Below are 20881 nucleotides of genomic sequence, written 5' to 3'. Positions count from 1 at the left end.
AAAGTCTATTAAAAAAAAAAAAAATAGCAGGTTACTTTAAGGATATTCTTATTGATCAAAGTTTGAAAATATTTTAAAAGAAATAGGTTTGAAAATATTGTAAAAGAAATACGTTCACAAAAAATTTAAATATAGAGTCAAAATTCAAGTGCATCAAAACATCATGCCAATAAGAATTAAAAAGTAATTTAATTATAAATCTGAAGATAATAAATGGATAATGTTTTAACCCAAAGGAGAAATTCAAAATAGATTGTTTCTTTTACATACTGGACATTGTTAAAAAATCACTAAAAGAAATATTTTATCAATTAAATGAACATATTGATAAATTTCTATTTTTATGTCACTGGGAATTTAAACCAAAGCTTTATGAAACAACAGCTTCTCCAACACTGTTAAGATTTGTAATTTGCTTTGACTGATTATACAGATGCTGACATGATGGTATTGAACTCTACAATGAATTAGCTTTATTGCACCTTCTTATACTGAACACACCACCAATAGAACTATTAGTATATTATTAATATAATTATTAATACACATTCAAAAAAATAATTTAGCACAGAATGTTACTGTGGCTCTGAGAGTTGCTGCTGGTCGAGGGCAACTCGCATGCTAAGATAGAGCTCAGAGTGACACAGGCATTCAAGGTTCTTAGGTTGTGGAGTCTTCAGCGTATGATGGTTTTCATTACAGAGAAAACCACTGTGATGTTTCTTAACCACAACCCATCACCCACGGGTTGCGAAGGATGGCCTTTTGATTAGGTATGTCACCATTCAGAAATATCTGGGTGTCATCCTTGATGGAGGCTTCAATTCAAGGAGCACCTTCAGTTTGTCTCAAGGAAGGCCATCAATGCCTTCTTTGGTGCTAAGTGCACTCTAAGTGCCATGCGGCTAATAGGTTTGGCCGATTACAATGTAAGATTTCATTTATTAACTAGGTACCCTACCAAAAAATATTGTAAATGTAGCGAAAATATGCATCATCACTAAATTTTAAGGAAAATATGCAATAACTAGTGAGAATCGGCTTAATATGCAAAGGCATATAATCCAGTCTCTATTTATCAAAGATGGTTATCATTTTGATTTGTAAGCATGTTCTCTTGTCTTAAATAGTAACTATACTATCATTTATTACATTTTTACCCTAAATTTCACTATACTTCTTACACAGAATTCAGAAAATGATTTTATATTATGGATTTCACAATCATTTGGTCATGAATTTACTTAAATCAATTTATCACTGAATAAAAACCCTAAACATAGATTAATTTAAATGTAATAGTGTCTATGGTAGGTAATAAAGAAAAACACTGCATTTGCCCATATTGATGGTTGAGATTCTTGAGACACATAATAAAATGAAACTTACTTTCTGGATAAATCTTGGATGTATTTTTTGAAGTAATGATTTATGCTCATTTTTAGTGGAGTGGTTTATATTAAATAGAAATTATTATTATTATTATGTAATTAAAAATATATAAATATTAAAGAATATACAAATAAATTTTTATTTTTGAATATGTAAAAGAAATGATGCTAAGTAAATTTTAACTTTTAAAATTAATCTAACAACTTAAAATTTTAATGTAAGTAAATTTAAAATCATACAAATTAGTCAACTTTACAAATATTTATCATAAAAATTCATTAAATTAAGTTTTCGAGCGTTGGCAGAGAATAATAGTTGTTTGTTTTTCTATTACCAAAAAATAAAAAGATTTTAGAAAAATTAAGATTTGTACTTCACATTCTCTAACAATGTTGTTAATAGAGTTTGGTTAAGGAAGAAGGTATGTAGATTTTTAGTGTATAACAACAGTAATATATATTTTGTTTCACTTGCAGTGTGTAGATTATAAGCATTATATTTGTTTATTGCTATAAAATGTATGATTCACAGAATAAAAGAATTTTATGTGCAATAATTGATCATATACATTAATATATGAAATAAATAATTTATTTTATATTACTCTGTATTCTGTTCATCATTTCTATTTAGTTACAACAGTATATAAAGCAACCATAAACCAGATGGTGTACTTTAATCATTCATGTTTTTCTGAGTGGGCAAAAATAAATTTTTGTAATCTCTTATTGTATATAATCTTATAATATTATATTAATATAATTATATAATTAATATAATAACTCTTATAATCTTAATATCATAGTAATCTCTCCTTGACTAATGTACAGAGACCTGAAGTATGAGCATCTGTTTTATTTGCTAAAGTGCTCTATACCTTATGAAAACGGCAAATTTATATAATTTTCCAGAATTAATTCATATATTTAAAAAAAATGGGCTAATGTTATATCACTTTGTGATGTCAAAATGATCAAATTTAATTTAAATAATTGTAAATTGTGTACTTTAATGGGCCTTTTTCTAATAATCTGTGAAATATTTTATGTTTTTAATTCGCATATAATGTTTGTTTTTAATACATGAAGTTTTTAAAATCTCATAAACAAGTCATGATTAAAATATACTTTTAAAATAATTTTCTGTTACAGAATTTCTTTCACTGTTTCTTGACAAATCAAATAATAAAAATCAAGCATTAATTCAAAGTCTTGCAGTATCTGATCAGCTTGCTAAATTAACCCATGGTAAGAAAATGATTTTGTTTTTCTACATTAGAAAACTGTTTTTTATTTAAACAGAAATGACTACTTTTTTCTATTTTAACCCCATTATATATGATGTGGCTATGTGAATGTAGTAGAGAATATAAATATGGTAATCTGCATTTCTATTTTTAGTATAGAATATATTTTTTATTTCTTTTTTTTTGCCTGATTGAAATTTGAACCTAGAACTTCTTGAAAAAAAGCTAGGATGTTGTCACTCTGCCACAGAGATTGGCATTTTACCATTTAACTGGATGACTTTGTCATCCTTTTGTTACTTCCTTTAACATAAAAAAAAGGAAAATTAATTTCCTTTTTAATTAATTTTAAGGAAATTAATTTTATAAGAACTGCTCTGAATGTTGTTTACAATGAAGCAAATTGGGAGTTTATAGCATGATGTTTATAATTATGTGTCAATATTTGTGTACCAGATGGTCCATTTGAATTCTTTGAACTCTTCTGAGTAGATCAGAATATATATTTCTGTAAGAATTAACCTCTTGAAATTCATAATTCCTACCTAGTTCTGTAGTTATTTTTTTACTTATTCTGTAATTTTTTTTTGAAATGCAGTATCAAAGTAATACTCATTGAGCAAATAATTAAAAAGGTTCTGTTAGTCTTGATTAATAAACCCAGTTTGAAGAATAAAATTCAAGTTTTTTATTTTAAAAATTGATCATACTCAGGTTCATACTCAGTACTCAGGTTCATACTCAGGGTATTCAACTCAGCTCCAAAAACATTTTTGTGAGTAAAAGAAGACCTCTTGAACACAAATATTATAATTGTTTTTGACAGACATGGCAGTAAATAGGTAGAAAAATTAAAAATTTTGAAACCAGTTCTCTAAAGGAGGGTGTAGGCTCAAGAATTCTTTTGAAAGTCCTTGTGGATGTAGTTATTTAAAAAGAGGTTTTGAATTTATAAAACAATAAGGAATTTTTTAATTCTACTACTTGAATTGCTTGGAAACATTATAAAATTTGAGTTATTGTTCACCTGTGGAATCAAAAACCCAGAATATTTTTGGAACATAAAAGGAGAGTTCTAATTGAAAAGGTCATAGAATATATTTTGGAAATAAGAACTTTTAGTACTTTGGTCAGATTGGTTTGTACTCTGTAAGGACAAAAAATCTTTATTTTATTAACTGTTTTATATTCACTGAGCAAAAAAACATTATAGCTCATCATCATTTGATAAAAACGGAGATCATTTGGTAAAAAACAGAGATAAAAGAACACATTTCTGATCAAATCTTGTGTAGACAAGATTCATATCCACCAACTTTAGACAGTTTATGCAAATAGTAGGTGGTCTTTTACGACAAAAAAATTATTACTCATCTTGTTCTCAAGCTCTGAAATCTAAGACATTAAACAAATATTTAAACATTTCTAATATTACAACTGGTATAGAAATATTGGGCATTTTTTATTCATAGGAGGGATCAGATAAAAATTTGCTAAGAATGGTTTTTTTTTTGGACCTAACTTAAAACTTTAAGAACCATTGTCCAAATCAATGAAAGCCAGGCCCTACAATTGTGAAAGCTAGCCTTTAAAAACTTTTTTTTAATAATGAATTTTTAGAAAAATATTAGTACTAATCATGAAATCTTTTAGATGAATACTGCTGATAAATTTAGCTCAGCTAAATTGAAGGCTTTAGCCTTCAATTATAGTTCCTGAATGTTTTATGCTCATTATTTTTTGTTTTTATGCAAAGATGGAGCAGAAAAAAATGAGAATTAATATTACAAGATACAGTAGTTATCAATTGGATTGGAAATGATTGAATTGTTTTTTCAAATGAATTTACTTTAGGTTTAATTTATTATCTTTTTGTCATTTTTACTCATTAAATACATTGTAAATCAAAAGTAAATATTGTCTTATATAAAGTAAGTGGTTTACCATATTAATTTAATTTCAACTCGTTTATTAACAACAAATATATAAATTCAAGTTGCCTATGTGTTTACCATTCATGGATATGCATATGTGTTAATTCTCTAGTTTTTATATTTTTATAGTATCAAAACATATGGAATTCTACCTAAAATTGTTTAACTTGTTTTGATTTCCTTTACATAATTCCCTTTCATTTTTACAGTTTTATCATAAATTGAACTTATAATAAAAATGTTTGTGAACATTTTCAGATAATGTATAAAATCCTTTGTGAAAGATGAACAAAATCTTTAACATTGTAGTTCCTTTAATGAAACGTTTTGCTGATTATGCCTTAAATTATTCTTAGAAAATATAAGACTAAGATGTATTTATTGAAAAGGTTTTAGAAATGTAGGTGAAATAAAAAGCCTAGAAAGACTGTAAGAGATGGGGGAGATAAAGCTTGTGAACCAAGTATAAACACATAAAGTATTAGTATTCTAAACACTTAATATGATAACAAAGTATTATTTACCAATTGATAGACATATTTTAACCTTAGTTAATTTTCTCTTGATTTATATTTTCATATATTGTATTATTAATGCTATAAAAAATTGCATCTGATCATATATTTAGATTAATTAAAATTTATGGCCTGAGGCTCAATATGAATATGAAATAAGTATAGCCAAAATTACAGTTTAAATCTCTCTTAAAACTACAACAAATAAATCTTTTTGTGCATAAGATATTTGATAGTTCATCATTTTATATTTAATGTTAAATGTGTAAATATAATAAATAATTGCTCTAAACTGTTATTGCTATTATTTGTTTGCAATTTCAAGTATTGGTTTCTGTTATTATTTTGAGCTAGTTAAAAACTGAGATGTTGTACCATGTTAGATATTTTTTTTGTTAATATCTCCTTTGAATTTGGTGGATTGGTAATAATTAATATAATAATTGTTATATATAGATAATACATTATTGTATTAACTTTGGAATTAATATATAAATTCAATATATATAGAGCTTAGTTTTAGCACAAGTTTGATATGTATGCTCTGTTCTCTCTCTAAATAGACAGATAATTGTATATGCCTGCTCATCCGATTTGCATATGTTCATCTGTGTGTTACTGAATAAGTTTTTCTTATTTAATCTAAAAAATTAAATCTTGTTCTAAAATATTTCATGTTATAATGAAAAATATTCACATTATTTAATTGGCAATTGGTTGTTTTTATTTAATGTTTTAGGTATAACTTTATTAGAGAAAGAACTACAGCAGCAAGTTTTACAAAACCATGATCAACTTGTTAGTCAAGCGACATGGGTTGATAAACTTGAGTCAATTTTAGCTGATCTGCAGTCTCATGTTCAGGTAATCAAAATAAAATAAATGTGCACATTTATAAGATAAGTTTGTACACAGATTATTCGATGTTGAGGGATTGTTGTACATCCATGATCAGTTGCTAGATTATTGGATAACACACATAGATTCACATAAATACTCCTAGTTCCCATAATTAGATAGATGACTGCACTACAATATCATAATACTAGATAACTTTCACAGACTGTACTTATTTTTTGTGGCTATTTTTCAATTTTCATTGGAAAAAAAAAGATTTTAAATATGTGAGTAGTAGTAACTGGATAAAAGATTGAAAAAGCCTTTTATTCTGTAATTTTGATTGGTAAATAGAAATATCTTTGGCTTTAATGAATTGTTATTTTTTATTTTTGACTTTTATTATATGTTTCCAAGTTTTTTTAATGATTTTACAATATGTTTTAAAAATCAAGAGAGTTTGTTATATGACTTTAGTACAAAAACCATTTAATTGGTACAATGGACTAAGTTTGTTTTCTTTGTTCATTGTGTTTGGAACAGAATATAAGCAATGCTGTTTTTAGCATTTGTTTAAATCAGGAGGAAAAGAATTGAAATTTTAATTGAGTAGTTATACATTTTATATAAAAGGGATTGATGAATCTTCTGTTGTATTAGATAGTGCTGATGTTTGAATTATATATCAATATATCCATGCAATGACTAACAAAACATTTTTAATTGCATTCTAGCAGTAAATGAGCTCATAATACCACCTAGTACACAGTGTATACATTTTTTTATACATTACTTTATTTATAGTTTTGTTTAAGTTTTGCTGATGTATTATAATTTTCTATTTATGCATTGACAATTATAATTGTTTGATTATCTGTTATAGAAATGCGTATTTTATTGGGTTTCTATTTTTCTTATATAATTTAATTCTACTTTCAGAGATTGTTGTCATCTGTGGAACGATTACGTGGAAAAGTTGTTGAACCATTTAATAAACTTGAAACACAAACTATGATGTTAGCACGTCTTCATGCTACATCAGATTTACTACGTCGAACATCTCGTATTCAACAACTAACTAAACGACTTCCAAATACTGAAGCAATGAAAGCATCTGTTCTTATTAGTGAACTTGGTACTATTTAAATAATTTCCATTTTTCTTACTATTATTTCTTTGGAATTTACATGTAGGTAATGTTGCTTATATCTCAAGCTTATTTTGCTGTTGGGATTAAAACCATATATTTCATAATCCTTATTTTTTATGAGGGGTCAATCATTCTATGTAGAGAAATATTGACATTCATAAATGTCAATATTCATGTATGATATGAATTGAGAATTTCTGTTAGGAATTATAAATATGCTTTTCCACTTTTTACTAGTGTTATTTCATATCAGTGATATTCTAAGAAAAATTTATTATTTTATGATTTTGGTATACACTCAAAAAATATTTTAAAGTGACTATACTGTTACTTTATTATGTCTCAGTCTTTATTAAAAATGTTTGAAGAGAAACATGGATATTGGACATTTTTTTAAAATTATTTTGGAATTAAATTAGTAATAATTCTTAGTTTAAATTTCTTCTTGAAAGTGGTTATGTTTTTTTTTTAACTAATGATTACAGATGAACTTTGTCGTGATGTCGATTTATCTGGATTGCAAATTTTGGAAGATGATCAAAGACTTATTAGGACTGAAACATTGAGAATTGAAAAAGAAGCTCAGCAGATGTTAACACAAGGATTACATTCTTTAAACCAAACACAGGTTAATAGGTACTTTTAAGTGATATGGAATAGATTGTTTAAAGATACTAATCTTCAGTTTTATTTTAAAGTTTATCTGTAGAAGAGTAATTTTAATAAAATATAATGCAGTGAATATTTCACATACACTTTCATTTGATTTAGTAGTTCTTAAGGGCCTAACAAATTTTGAGATCGTGTTATACTTACTATCAGGACTTAACAAAATCCATTGAGTTGTAATTTATGACAGAATAATCCAAATTTGCTTCAGGTAGTAATATCTTACTAAATTTCTTCACTGAAAGAAAGGACATACCACCAGTGTGCAATACAAAGTAGTTAATTTCACTAGATGTAGAATAGTTATAGCTAGCTTTTGTTTTTTATTTCATGAAACAGAATCTATTATAATGGTACAATGAATTTTTGTACCCAGTACGGTAAGAATTCTGCTAGCAGAATTTACACCAGAGGAGTGAACCTCATTAATCTTTGTTGGCTTTATGACAAAATTTTTTTTTTGAATTTATAATAAGTTAAAGTGTGTAACTAATTTTTTTATCATTGAGACTATCAATGGTGTTTTACGATTTGATATGTTTAAAAAATATTCCTTCCACTTTTCCATCGTATGACTAAGAAGGATGCATCCACATGACATGATAATGTAAATTCTGCATCGTATGATGAAATTCTGTTGATATAGGCTGCCATTTGAAGAGAATATGTAGACTTACTGACTTTAGAGGAGTCACTTTATAAAGCTTAATTATCCCAGCAGAGAACTGATTAGTTTAGATTATATTTATCATTTGCTTTACAGCTTCAATTTAGCCCAAGCAGCCTTTTCCTGTTTGGTAAGTGGAAACCTCACTTGGAATAGCAAACAAGTTGTGGATATTGAAGATGAGATGTGAATTTGGCTGGTGACAACTTTAATACTTTTATGCTGAAGGTTTTAGGCACTATTAAAATAATGGGATGAGTAGCAATGTTGGTTGAGCTTATATTAAAAACAAAAATGCCTTTCAAGTTAGTATCTAACTTTGTACCTTTTCATAGCCATATGTGAGTTTACTGACTTTCCCTCATGTATCTATATAACACCTCACCAATTAGAAATTATGTATTATTTCAGAATACTTATGTAGATTGAATACACTAAATTATTAAATTAAACATTTTCACATATTATGTGTTGTTTCACAGTATATACAGTCAATTGAATACATTATTTTATTCATTTTATTTATTATTATTAGTAATGCATGATAGATATGATTAGACATTTTTAATTAAGTAGTTTATGATAATGTCACCAGATTTAAAGTTTGATTTAATTATTTCATTTCAGGTTAGCAATGCAATACAAATATTCAGAAATTTAGGATGTCTAGAACAGGAAACAAGTCTAATAATGGAACGATCGCTAAGTAAAATTCAACACAGTGCTGAAAAAGCTCTGGATATTGAGAATTTAAATCCTACTGAACGATCAAACAAATCTAAAGGTATTTTTTTATTTTCTATCGTATAGCATGAATTTATAATTAATATCAGAAGAACTAAAATAAACACCTTTAACATACATATAAAGTAGGATTTATACGTATGTTAAAGGGAAAGTTTCTTCATTAGGATTGTAAGAAAAGTAAAATTGCCTTTAACATTTACAATATAAGCAAATTTTGTTACTTGACTGAAGTAAATTGAAAATATTAAACAGTAGTATTAAACAGTTAAAAAATATAAAAATCTAGAGAAAAAACTTTGCATTACATTTTTCTTTAAATTACATTAATGTAGCTATCAAAATAGTTGATGAATTATTTTACTTATGAAAGAAGAGAAGCAGAAAATGTGGTTTCTAATGGCATAATTCTCTGGTCTTAAATGGCTATAACGCCTTGACAAATACCAAATAATGTTTTAAAAATATGTTTAAGATGCCAATTTTATTTTTATGTTTGTTTCAGATGCCAATTTGAAAATATGCAATCTCAGATTGGCATCTGTAGTGTCAGTTGTACAACATAGACAAAGAATACAATATTTTATTCATTCCAGATTTTGCTCATATTGTAAAATCAATATTAAGTTTTAAATTTATTTTATTAATTTAACTTTGTTGAAGCTTTAGCTTTGGTTTACACTAATCTACATTATTCATGTTATTAAAGCCACAACTAAGACCACCTTATTAAATTCTATAATAAAAAAGTAGTTGTTTTATTTACGCTGGTTAACGTGAAATACTTATTCATTAACTGATTTCAATTTAAATCAATCAATTTTTATCTATTTTATATTTTAGCTAAAGATGAAGATTATATCAAGTAATGTTTTAATGATCATAATTTGAGGTTGTGTGGTATAATTTTTGTTTTGTTCATATTATCTTGTGCACATTTCTGCTTTTCATTATGCAATTTGATTTATGTATAATAATATTTTACATTTAAACCAAGTGATATCCATGATTTCAAAACAGTAAAAAGGTATGAGAGTGTGTGTTTTATAAGGGAGTTTCTAGTTTGAAACTCTAAATTAAATTTACAATTTAATATATTATGACAACAATAGTGGATTTTGACAGAGTTTGATGATGATATCACAAAACTTGATACCATCATAATAAAATATCAATATTTGACAAAATGGAGGACCTGTATGCTGGGTCTAATATACGTCTATATAAATTACAAAAAACTAAAAAAATTGTGTGAACCAAAAGTATTTACTGTGTTAAGAGAGAAATAAATGAGTGTAATAAACCCCTACTAATATTTAAATTATTTATTACAATGAAATAGAATTAGTTTAATATTAAAAAAAAACCATAATTTATTTATTTATTTTGTTTTTTGTGCAACAGAACAGCTTTACAAAGCCTTCATATGTTGCACAGTATTACATGAAAATATATACAATAGTTACAATATCTATAAACAGTTATAAGTAACAATTCATATATAAGTTGAAAATACAATATTTAAATACATAAATATCAGTATACAATAATAAAAATAAATTATAAATATACAACATTGGAAATAATAATTAATGTTTAAGTCACTATTTACAAAAAGTTTACAAAAATACATTAATTTCGTTCAAGAAACGAACTTGCGGCAAGAAGTAATAATAATAATAATAATAGTTTATTTATTTATTTTGTTTTTGTGCAGGAAAACAGCTTTACAATGCCTTCATGTTGCACAGTATTACATACAAATATATACAATAGTTACAATATCTTTAAAAAACTTATAAGTAACAATTCACATATAAATTGAAAATACAATATTTAAATACATAAATATTGGAATACAATAATAATAATAAAATATAATTTACAACAATGGAAATAATAATTAAAGTTTAAGTCACAATTTACAAAAATTTACAAAATAATTAATTTCGTTCAAGAAACGAACTTGCGGCAAGAAAATCAGACCATCGCCTTTACCATCTTATAAAGCAATAGCAAATTTACATATATATGTTGACAAATGCAAGTTATGAGTCTGTGCATTATTATAAAATAATATTAATAGAATGGCCCAAAACAATTTTAATAACAATAACCAATATCTATGACATTATCCAGTAATAATAACTACAATTTCAAAGAATAACCATTTAGTATTTATACAATTAAGAATTTATAATATACATAATCAGAACATAATTTAATAATAATATATTTGAAACAGTAAGAATTACAAAGTAATACAAAAGAATAAAACCAGAGCAGTAAATAATTTCTATAAGCAGAAACTAATTCTGAATAAGACTATTTTACCAGTATAAAGTTAAAATATTATTTCGGAAGGTGAATTAAAAGGAAAAGGTTAATAGTTAGACACTGAAATAAGAATGAAAATGGATACAAATACACACAAATATATATATATATATATATATATATGCATATACACCATCTAGCATAACCTAGTCAGTGTTACCAACTATTGCTCGATGTATGTCATCAATAGATGGACGAGAAAAAAGATCTAATAGCTCAGCGAAACTATTTGCCAGACCAAAGCATCTTAATGCTGGAGAACACTCAGAAACTCTTCTAATGAAGTAGGGCCTAAAGCTCCTGATGTTCCGAAATGGCACCCGCAGTTGTAATTCACGACATTCCGGCATGGTACCATGGAGGAGATCTATAATAAATTTAATTATAATGTAAAAGAATATTTCTTTTAAAAATCTAATAACTTTTAAACCTAATTAAAAAATCGTAATTATTTTAAATAAAATGATCAACCGTATTACTAATTTTATACATTTACCTCTCCCACTATGAATCATGAGATGTAGCCGATGGTGAGGGGGCTTGAGTGCCCAGTGATACAGAGTAGCTGGACTGAAGGTGCAACCATATCGAAGAGGTATATGTTGAGAGCCAGACTAAGGAATGATTCCTGAAAGAAGGCAGCAGCTATTTCAGTAGTTGTTAAGGGCATAGGTCAGGACGACGTAAATGGACATACCTACATCACTCAGTCCTAACACACACATAGTCTCTTACGCAACCACACACATACTGTCTCCATCCCACCATGGGTAAAAACAACAGAACTTCTTATCTAAGTAATAATACATATATTAATTAAAATAGAGGATTTTATCACTTTTCCTTCTATTGTATTTTGTGGAATTTTCAAAAAGATGTAACTATACTATTATGTTAAATAATTATTTTTTTTAATTTTCAAATACAGTGCATCTTTTCTGAGGATAAATGTGCCACCATATAGTTGACTCTCAATAACTCAAATTCCAAGGGAACAAAAAATTACTTTTGAGTTATAGAGGCTAATTTTCAGATTTTTTTGACTTACAGGAGTTATAAATTATTTTGAGATACAGGGATGTAAATGGACCAACTTTGAGATACAGAGATAAAATTATTTTTGCTCTGCTGCATTTTCTTATAGCAACTTAATTTTCTTATAACAAATCTATAAGTACTGTATGGTTCTGGACATTAAATGTTTGTAAAATAACTTTAAATATTTATTAATAAATATTATTGTGTGAAAATTAACTATCTAAAGATGTGTTTACTGCTTGGATAATTTTAAATTTATCTGTAGTTGAACTGTTTACCTTCTTTTAGCAATCATTGCACTGTACTTTACTTCTACTAGCTATTCAGTACATGCACATACACCACAATGGTTAGTAAAATTAACAAGCCAGATAATTGAGAACATGCTACACTGACTTGATTTGCAGAAATCAACAAGTTACAATATGCTTGTTTACTAGAATAGGTATTCAAGTTAGCCAGGCTCCATGGCAAGAACTTCAAGGTATAGAGGTAACATTTGAATAATAGAGATGACGCAGTGTATAAGGTTTCGATTTAGATATGGTTTTTCAAGTTAAAGGGGTAATCACGCGATCACTTCAACTTATAGAGGTACAATTTTTCACAATGATTTTTTTGAGTTACCAGTGTTTTTCTCCGAGTAAGACAGATGGTTTAGTCAAGGAAGACAAAAAAAAATTCATATTATCAAGATTTAAAATTTTCAAGGTTCCTGTTATTGAGAGTCACTTGTATTACCTTTAACTCTAAAGCAATTATGTTATGATTTTTTTTTTTTTCATAAAAAACTGGTAAAAATGCCCAGGTTTTCAGGCTGTGCATGTTTTACGGGTTAAAAATTGAAAGTCTTAAAAAGTGAAGTTTTTTCTTTTGCTTGTTTTTTTGTAGTTTCTTTTGCTGATATTTTTTTTTTGTAAAAAAATTTATAGAAAACTGAAAATCATACGATTTGTCTGTTTTTATCTCTTAATCTGTTTTTATAACATATTCTGTGATGAATCTCTAATGTATTTTTGTTTATGTTCAATCGGCTAATCACAGGATGATCATTTTAGCAAGTTTTAAGGATTAATGCTATTTTCAAACATATATAAATCAATAAAACATTATAGAAATCATATTCCTCATTTAAACTACTGCCTTTATAACAGTCCCTAAACACTTCTATATGGAGAAAATTTTTAATAAAAAATAAGAATCCTCTTCACTTAAAAAGTCTTTTCATGTTGTTTAAATCATTACTACCATATATTAATTCTGTAAAGATTCTAATTACTAAATTAAATTTGATAAGTTACCTTTATTGGTAACAAATGTAGTAAACATGTCTAATTTTTGGTTTTGAAGACTTGTACTACTTTTTTTTGTTCTATAGTTATGAAATAATTCCTACAGACTCAGGTACTCTTACAGACAACAAATACATAATATTATTATATGATGATAATTTAATCCTTTTTTTTTGCACCAACTGATTCAAGATATGCATTGCTTTAAATGATATTATAAAATGAAAGAGATATTATAATTTAGGAACTAATCTATTGATTTCAATTTATGTTGCATATTATTGCTTGAGCAGGTGGTCCTGGTAGAGCAACTGGTAGTATGTATCCTGGTAATATTACTAACTTTAGGAACACACTTTGGGCAGCATGGGAAAATGTACTCTACTCTGTTGTTTTCCCCCAGGCAAAGCAGGTAATTAAATATGTTTCGTTATCTTTATTTTTATGAAAAGATATTTATTACACATTCATTATTATGCATTATGATTTGTTTTTTATTATGTTCATTTTTTTCCATGTTTCTACAATTACAATTTAGATAAAGATGGATTTTATAAATAAAGCAATCAATCCAGAACAAAGAGAAACTATGTTCTGATAATAAATAACTAAACAATAAGAAAATAACTCCAATCCATCTCAGCCTAACAATAAACAAATCAAATTACCTCTAATGTAACCTCACAGGTTTATTTGATTAAAATAAAAAAATCTTTCTCAAAATAAATAAAAAACCAAACTAAATTAAATCAACAGCTACATATCCCATTTTATACAATAAAACATAACCTTATATTATAAAAACAAAAGACATAAAAAAACAAGAAACTCAATTAAAAAAAATAATCAACCCTGTAGAATAAGAATTATATATAAAAAAATAACCACTCTTCATACCTCTTTGTTAGATTTTGGCATAGATTAAATAATATGGTCAGTAATGAATGTATGTGGATTCTGATAGTTATAAAGGCTTCTAAGTGATTCATTTTAAATGAAATTAAAACTAAAAAATGAATATGAGTAATAAAATGATCTTAAAAAAATAGCTTTTAAAATGTACTTAAAATTAAAAAAATAAAATAATTTTTCAGTTAATTTTTAAAATTTTAGCTTTTTGAAGTCAGCATCAAATTAAGTTGGTAAGTTGTTAGTAATTGTTTTTAATTTGATTCAACTTCTAAAAAACAGTATATAAGTTAACAAAGAATTGAAAAAAACATTTTTTTTAAATTTTTATTGTGTGTTTTTTAAAAGTTAATTGAATTTAATCTTGATGTAAAAATAAGTTTTCTGGGTTATTTTACTTTGTTTGGTTTTATTTAATGCATAGTTTTTATTTAGTTTCTAATTAAAATGTTTATTATTTGTTGTAGATGGCTGTCTTACAATCAGTTTTAATCAAGAAGATGAGCTCTGTACCAGTTTTATCTATTGGAGATGCACAACCACATGATGACAATAAATCTGATATTGCTTCTGTATTCTGGGCGCAAGCAAATGAACTGTTAACAAAACAGTTGTCCAAAGCTGCTGAAAGTCAGTATTTGTTCCTTATTTCTTATCTTTAAAAAATGTATAACTCTAAAAAGGTACTTGCATCTGAAAAGGTACTTTACATCTGTACTTGCATTTCTTCAGATTTTCTAAAAGTAGAACTACTACTAATACTAATAATAATAGTAATATTAACAAATGATCATACACTGAGTGTGATAAAATGCCATAAATTCAGTCTCTGATTAAAAGCAGAAGTGATTACATGAGTATTTGGATATTATATTTCCTAGAATATCTTAAAATCTTGAATTTTAGGGAAACACACAAAAATAACATTCTGAATGAACAAATAGGAATAAATCTCATACACTAATTGAACATAGACCCAATAATAAAGATCTTCAAACTTGTTGGCAGTGGAAAACACATCATGTATATGGTCGTGGTACTCCATAGAGAGGGAGATTATGGAGAGAGTTTACAGTTTGAATAATGTGTTTTAATACTGATCATGGGTACAATTGTTCATTCATTTAAACTTATACATCTCCCTCTATGAATCATGAGACGTTGCCAATGGTGACGAGTGCTCAGTGATACAGCGTAGCTGGACCGAACGTGCAACCATATCGAAGAGGTATCTGTTGAGAGCCAGACTAAGGAATGATTCCTGAAAGAGGGCAACAGCTCTTTCAGTAGTTGTTAAGGGCATAGGTCAGGACGACTTAAACGGCCATATCAACATCACTCAATCATCTGAGTACTGCGCAACTGAAAGCAATAGAAAACTACAGCTGCTTTTTTTCCAAGAAAATTTAGGTCTGCATTTTCATATAAAAAAGATGGAGGCACCTTCCTTGGACTATAAAATATTCCAGAGGTAAACTAGTCTCCCGTTCGGTTCTCCGGGTGGGGACTACTAAGGATGGGGTCACCAGAAAATTAAAAAACATCATTCTACAAGTTGGAGGATGGAATGTTAGAAGTCTAAAAAGGTTGGAAGGTTAGAAAATTTAAAGAGGGAAATTGATAGGATAAATGTAGATTTAGTAGGAATTAGTGATGTTCGATGGGAAGAGGAAAACGACTTTTGGTCAGGTGATTTTAGAATAATTAACTCTGCTTCAAATAATGGGCAGGCAGGAGTAGGTTTTGTAATGAACAAGAAGATAGGTAAGAGAGTAGAGTATTTGAAAATGCATAGCAATGTAATCATTGTAATAAGGATAAAATTGAAACCTAAACTGACAATGATTGTTAACATCAATCTGCCTACAAGTGCCCATGATGATGATGAGGTAGATTGTGTATACGAAAAAATTGACGAAGCAATTAAACACATAAAAGGGGATGAAAATTGAATAATAGTTGGAAATTGGAATGCAAGCATTGGGAAAGGTAAGGAAGGAAATATAGTGGGTGAATACAGGCTGGGCAAAAGGAATGAAAGAGGAGACCGACTTGTAGAGTTTTGCACAAAGTATAATTTAGTAATTGCCAACACCCAGTTTAAAAATCATAATATAAGAATATACACGTAGAAAAAGCAAAGTATCACAAGCCTGCAAGGTATCAGATGGATTAGTTCATGGTTAAGCAAAGATTTAGAAATCAACTCATCGACTGCAAAGCTTACCCTGGAGCAGATATTGATAGCGACCATAATTTAGTGATAATTAAATGTAGATTGGGTTTTAAAATCCTGAAGAAAAGGTGTCAGATGAATCAGTGGAATTTAGAGAAGCTTGAGGAAGAGGAGGTAAAGAAGATTTTTGAGGAGGACATCGCAAGAGGTCTGAGTAAAAAAGATAAGGTAGAAAATGTAGAAAAATGGGAGAATGTTAAAAAGGAACAAAGTTAACAAAGGAACAAAAGGAGATTTCACATGATGCATTGCAGTTAATGGATGAATGTAGAAAATAAGAATGCTAGTGATGAAGAAAGTAAAAGGAACTATCGACAATTAAGAAATACTATAAACAGGAAGTGCAAACTAGCGAAAGAAGAGTGGATTAAAGAAAAGTGTTCAGAAATGGAAAGAGAAATGAACACTGGTAAAACAGACAGAGCATACAGGAAACTTAAGGAAAATTTTGGGGTACATAAATTAAAATCAAATAATGTGTTAAACAAAGATGGTACACCGATTTATAGTACAAAAGGAAAAGTCAATAGGTGGGTGGAATATATTGAAGAGTTATACGGAGAAAATGAATTAGAAAATGGTGTTATAGAGGAAGAAGAGGAAGTCGAAGAGGATGAAAAGGGAGAAACAATACTTTGATCTGAATCTTAGAGAGCATTAAAAGATTTGAATGGCAGAAGGCTCCTGGAATAGACGGAATACCTGCAGAATTACTGCACAGTGCAGGTGAGGAAGCGATTGATATATTATACAAACTGGTGTGTAATATTTACAAAAAAGGGGAAGTTCCATCAGACTTCAAAAAGATTGTTGTAGTCATGAAACCAAAGAAAGCAGGAGCAGATAAATGTGAAGAATAGAGAACAATTACCTTAACTAGCCATGCATCAAAAAACTAGAATTCAAAAGAATTGAGAGGAGAGTGGAAGAAGTGTTATGAGAAGACCAATTTGGTTTTAGGAAAAATAAAGGGACAAGGTAAGCAATTTTAGTGCTTAAAGAAAAACAAACCAACATACGTGGCGTTTATAGTCTTAGAAACGGCATTTGATAACGTATACTGGAATAAAATGTTCAGAATTTAAAAAAAATAAGGGTGCAAATACAGAGATAAAAGAACAATTGCTAAAATTTACAGGAACCAAACAGAAACAGTAATAATTGAAGAACATAAGAAAGTAGCCGTAATAAAAAAGGGAGTCTGACAAGCAGACTTTTTAATCCCCTTACATAGAACTAGTAGTTAATGATGTTAAGAACAATTTAGATCCAGAGTAAAAGTACAAGGTGAAAAGATAAAGATGCTATGATTTGCTGATGATATAGTAATTCTAGCTGAGAGTAAAAAGCATTTAGAAGGAACAATGAACAACATGGATGAAGTCCTACACAGTAGGACTTCATCCTAGTAGACTAGTAGACTTCATTCGTAGTAGAAACAACGAAGATGGACCACTGAATGTAAAAATAGGAAGTGAAAAGATTATGGAGGTAGAAGAATTTTGATTTGGGAAGTAGAATTACTAAAGATGGATGAAGCAGGAGTGATATAAAATGCCGAATAGCACAGACAAAATGAGCCTCCAGTTAGAAATATAATTTGTTTACATTAATAACTAATGTAAACGTCAGTAAGAGATTTTTGAAAGTATATGTTTGGAGCGTAGCTTTATATGGAAGTGAAACTTGGACGATCGGAGTACCTGAGAAGAAAAGATTAGAAGCTTTTGAAATGTAATGCTATAGGAGAATGTTAAAAATCAGATGGGTGGATAAAGTGACTAATGAAGTGGGTTGCAGCAAATCGATGAAGAAAGAAGCATTTGGAAATATTTAGTTAACAGAAGAGATACACTTATAGGCCACAATTAAGGCACCCTGAAATAGTCGCTTTAATATTGGAAGGACAGATAGAAGGAAAAAATTGTGCAGGCAGGCAATGTTTGGAATATGTTGAACAAATTGTTAGGGATGTATGTTGTAGGGCGTATACTGAAATGAAATGACTAGCACTAGATAGGGAATCTTGGAGAGCTGCATCAAACCAGTCAAATGACTGAAGAAAAAAAAGCATCTAAGCACATCTAAATGACCTAAATGATAATATTATTGATTACAATACTGTTTTATATTTGGTAAACTCAGTTTGTGGGTAGTGTGTTCAGCCCGTCAGAATAATAATACATACTATGGTAACTGTAGTTGATTACTATGCAAAACATCATTTGTTAAATAAATAGTTAAACCAAAATTTCAACTGATCATAACATTGAATGTTGCACATTGGAGGTTTGCCTAACTCAGTTTCTGAATTTTATCCATATACTTGAGATTACCATATATCAAGTGCATGTTTTTTATATTTTCATTTTATTTTTCATATTTTCATCTGGAACACCTTTATCTATGAAAATATAAATGATAGTGATATCAAAAAACAATACCTCAAAAACGACAAAAAAAAACATAGACCTCAACTGGATCAATTTTAAGGAATTTAGGCTTACAGTCAATATATTAAAACCTATTTCACAAGCTAGGGTGACAACCAATGGCATGTCATCAATGGGGACATGTGGGAATGGCTTGGACACTGGTGAAGTTTTTGAATTTTTACCTTGAATAGTACACAATAATCTGTTTAAAAGTAATTTTTAATTTTTAAACATGATATATTATGAATAAAATAGTTATAATTTCTGACAGTGTATAGTGTGAAAAGTGGTAACACTGAGCAGTGAAAAATCTAAAGTAAACTTGGATTCATTTTATGCTAAGATATCTGGAGTTTTAATTTTTTGTCCAGTTTCTTCTAAAGATCTGCTATTGTTTTAGAGCAGAGCTGTCCAACCGGGGTCCATGGGCACCATGGCGTCTTTTGTTTTGTCTTTTCGTGCCCATGCCCATTTGCCAATATTTAATACTAATTCACATTTCAAAATAACATTACATTTTACATATTAAAAATGATATAAAAATACATTTTAGCCATTATATTTTCCAGTAGTTCAACAGAAGTAATTCTGCCAGCTTTTGTAACACATTTTTTTGTCATTGTTATTGACAAATTAATTTCCTTTGTAATGGTATAAGTGGGTATAAGATCCTCCTAGCAGGGGTCTAGCTCGACAGAACACACCACCTAATTGTCACTCATTTGCTGGTCTGTTCTCCACTCAAGCTACTGGTATTCTTTGTAATAAATTTCCAACTGACATTCTTTTCTGTTCTTGGTAAACAAGAACAAAAAAGAACCTTTTGTTATTTGTATTTCCTAACATCGATTTTAATAAATTTTAACCTGACCTTCCTAAAATAGAAACGGATGTTTCTGATGAGAGAATTTTTGAATTAATTTGCATGTGGGTGTGGCCAGTGAATTTTCCGTTATTTAGAAAAATGAATGAGCTTCTACCTTTTAACATAATTAAGTCTTCAGCCAATAAGGAGATGAATGTGACACATTTTAAAAATTCTGACTCTTTGAGTGTCATCCAATTCTTGTATTTTAACTTCAGTATAACTTGGTAGTTGTGAAGTGAAGTAGATCTACGTTCTGCTGGTACAGTTTATTACATTGTCTCGTGTTGTGATATGTTATACATTCCACATGTTATCAGTGTTTTTAAAGTGAAGTTCTTTAAATTGTTCGATATTATTTTAACATAATATCTAGTGTAGTCGTAACATGGCTAAAAGGCAAAGAACTTATGGCTTTAACAGTGAATGGGAGAACCAATATTGTTTTATTGAATACAGGGGAAAAACTGTGTTTATTGTGTAATGTTAGCATGTCTGTTTCTAAAAGAAGTAATGTAGAGTGACATTTTTTGACTAATCACAAACAGTTTAATAACAAATTTCCTGTGAATTCTGAACTGAGAAAACACAAAGTGAAAGACCTTAAATCTAAAT

At 28.2% G+C, this 20881-nt stretch overlaps 1 protein-coding gene across 2 annotated transcripts in view; it reads left to right on the top strand.

Annotated features, from left to right (window-relative positions):
* fws (Conserved oligomeric Golgi complex subunit 5 four way stop) overlaps positions 1 to 20881 on the top strand; it is a 54990-nt gene that overhangs the window by 5967 nt on the left and 28142 nt on the right. For both annotated transcript variants that reach the window (XM_075358401.1, XM_075358402.1), the window contains 7 exons: positions 2544 to 2639; positions 5827 to 5951; positions 6864 to 7059; positions 7560 to 7702; positions 9038 to 9194; positions 14115 to 14233; positions 15198 to 15360. In XM_075358401.1, coding sequence (XP_075214516.1) covers positions 2544 to 2639; positions 5827 to 5951; positions 6864 to 7059; positions 7560 to 7702; positions 9038 to 9194; positions 14115 to 14233; positions 15198 to 15360 — 999 coding nt within the window. The remainder of the gene's footprint in view (positions 1 to 2543; positions 2640 to 5826; positions 5952 to 6863; positions 7060 to 7559; positions 7703 to 9037; positions 9195 to 14114; positions 14234 to 15197; positions 15361 to 20881) is intronic.

Source organism: Lycorma delicatula, chromosome 2 (genome assembly GCF_047948215.1).
Source record: "Lycorma delicatula isolate Av1 chromosome 2, ASM4794821v1, whole genome shotgun sequence".
In the NCBI taxonomy this organism is placed as follows: domain Eukaryota; kingdom Metazoa; phylum Arthropoda; class Insecta; order Hemiptera; family Fulgoridae; genus Lycorma; species Lycorma delicatula.
The sequence above is the reverse complement of the archived record's forward strand: the minus strand, read 5'-3'. Positions and strand labels throughout refer to the sequence as shown.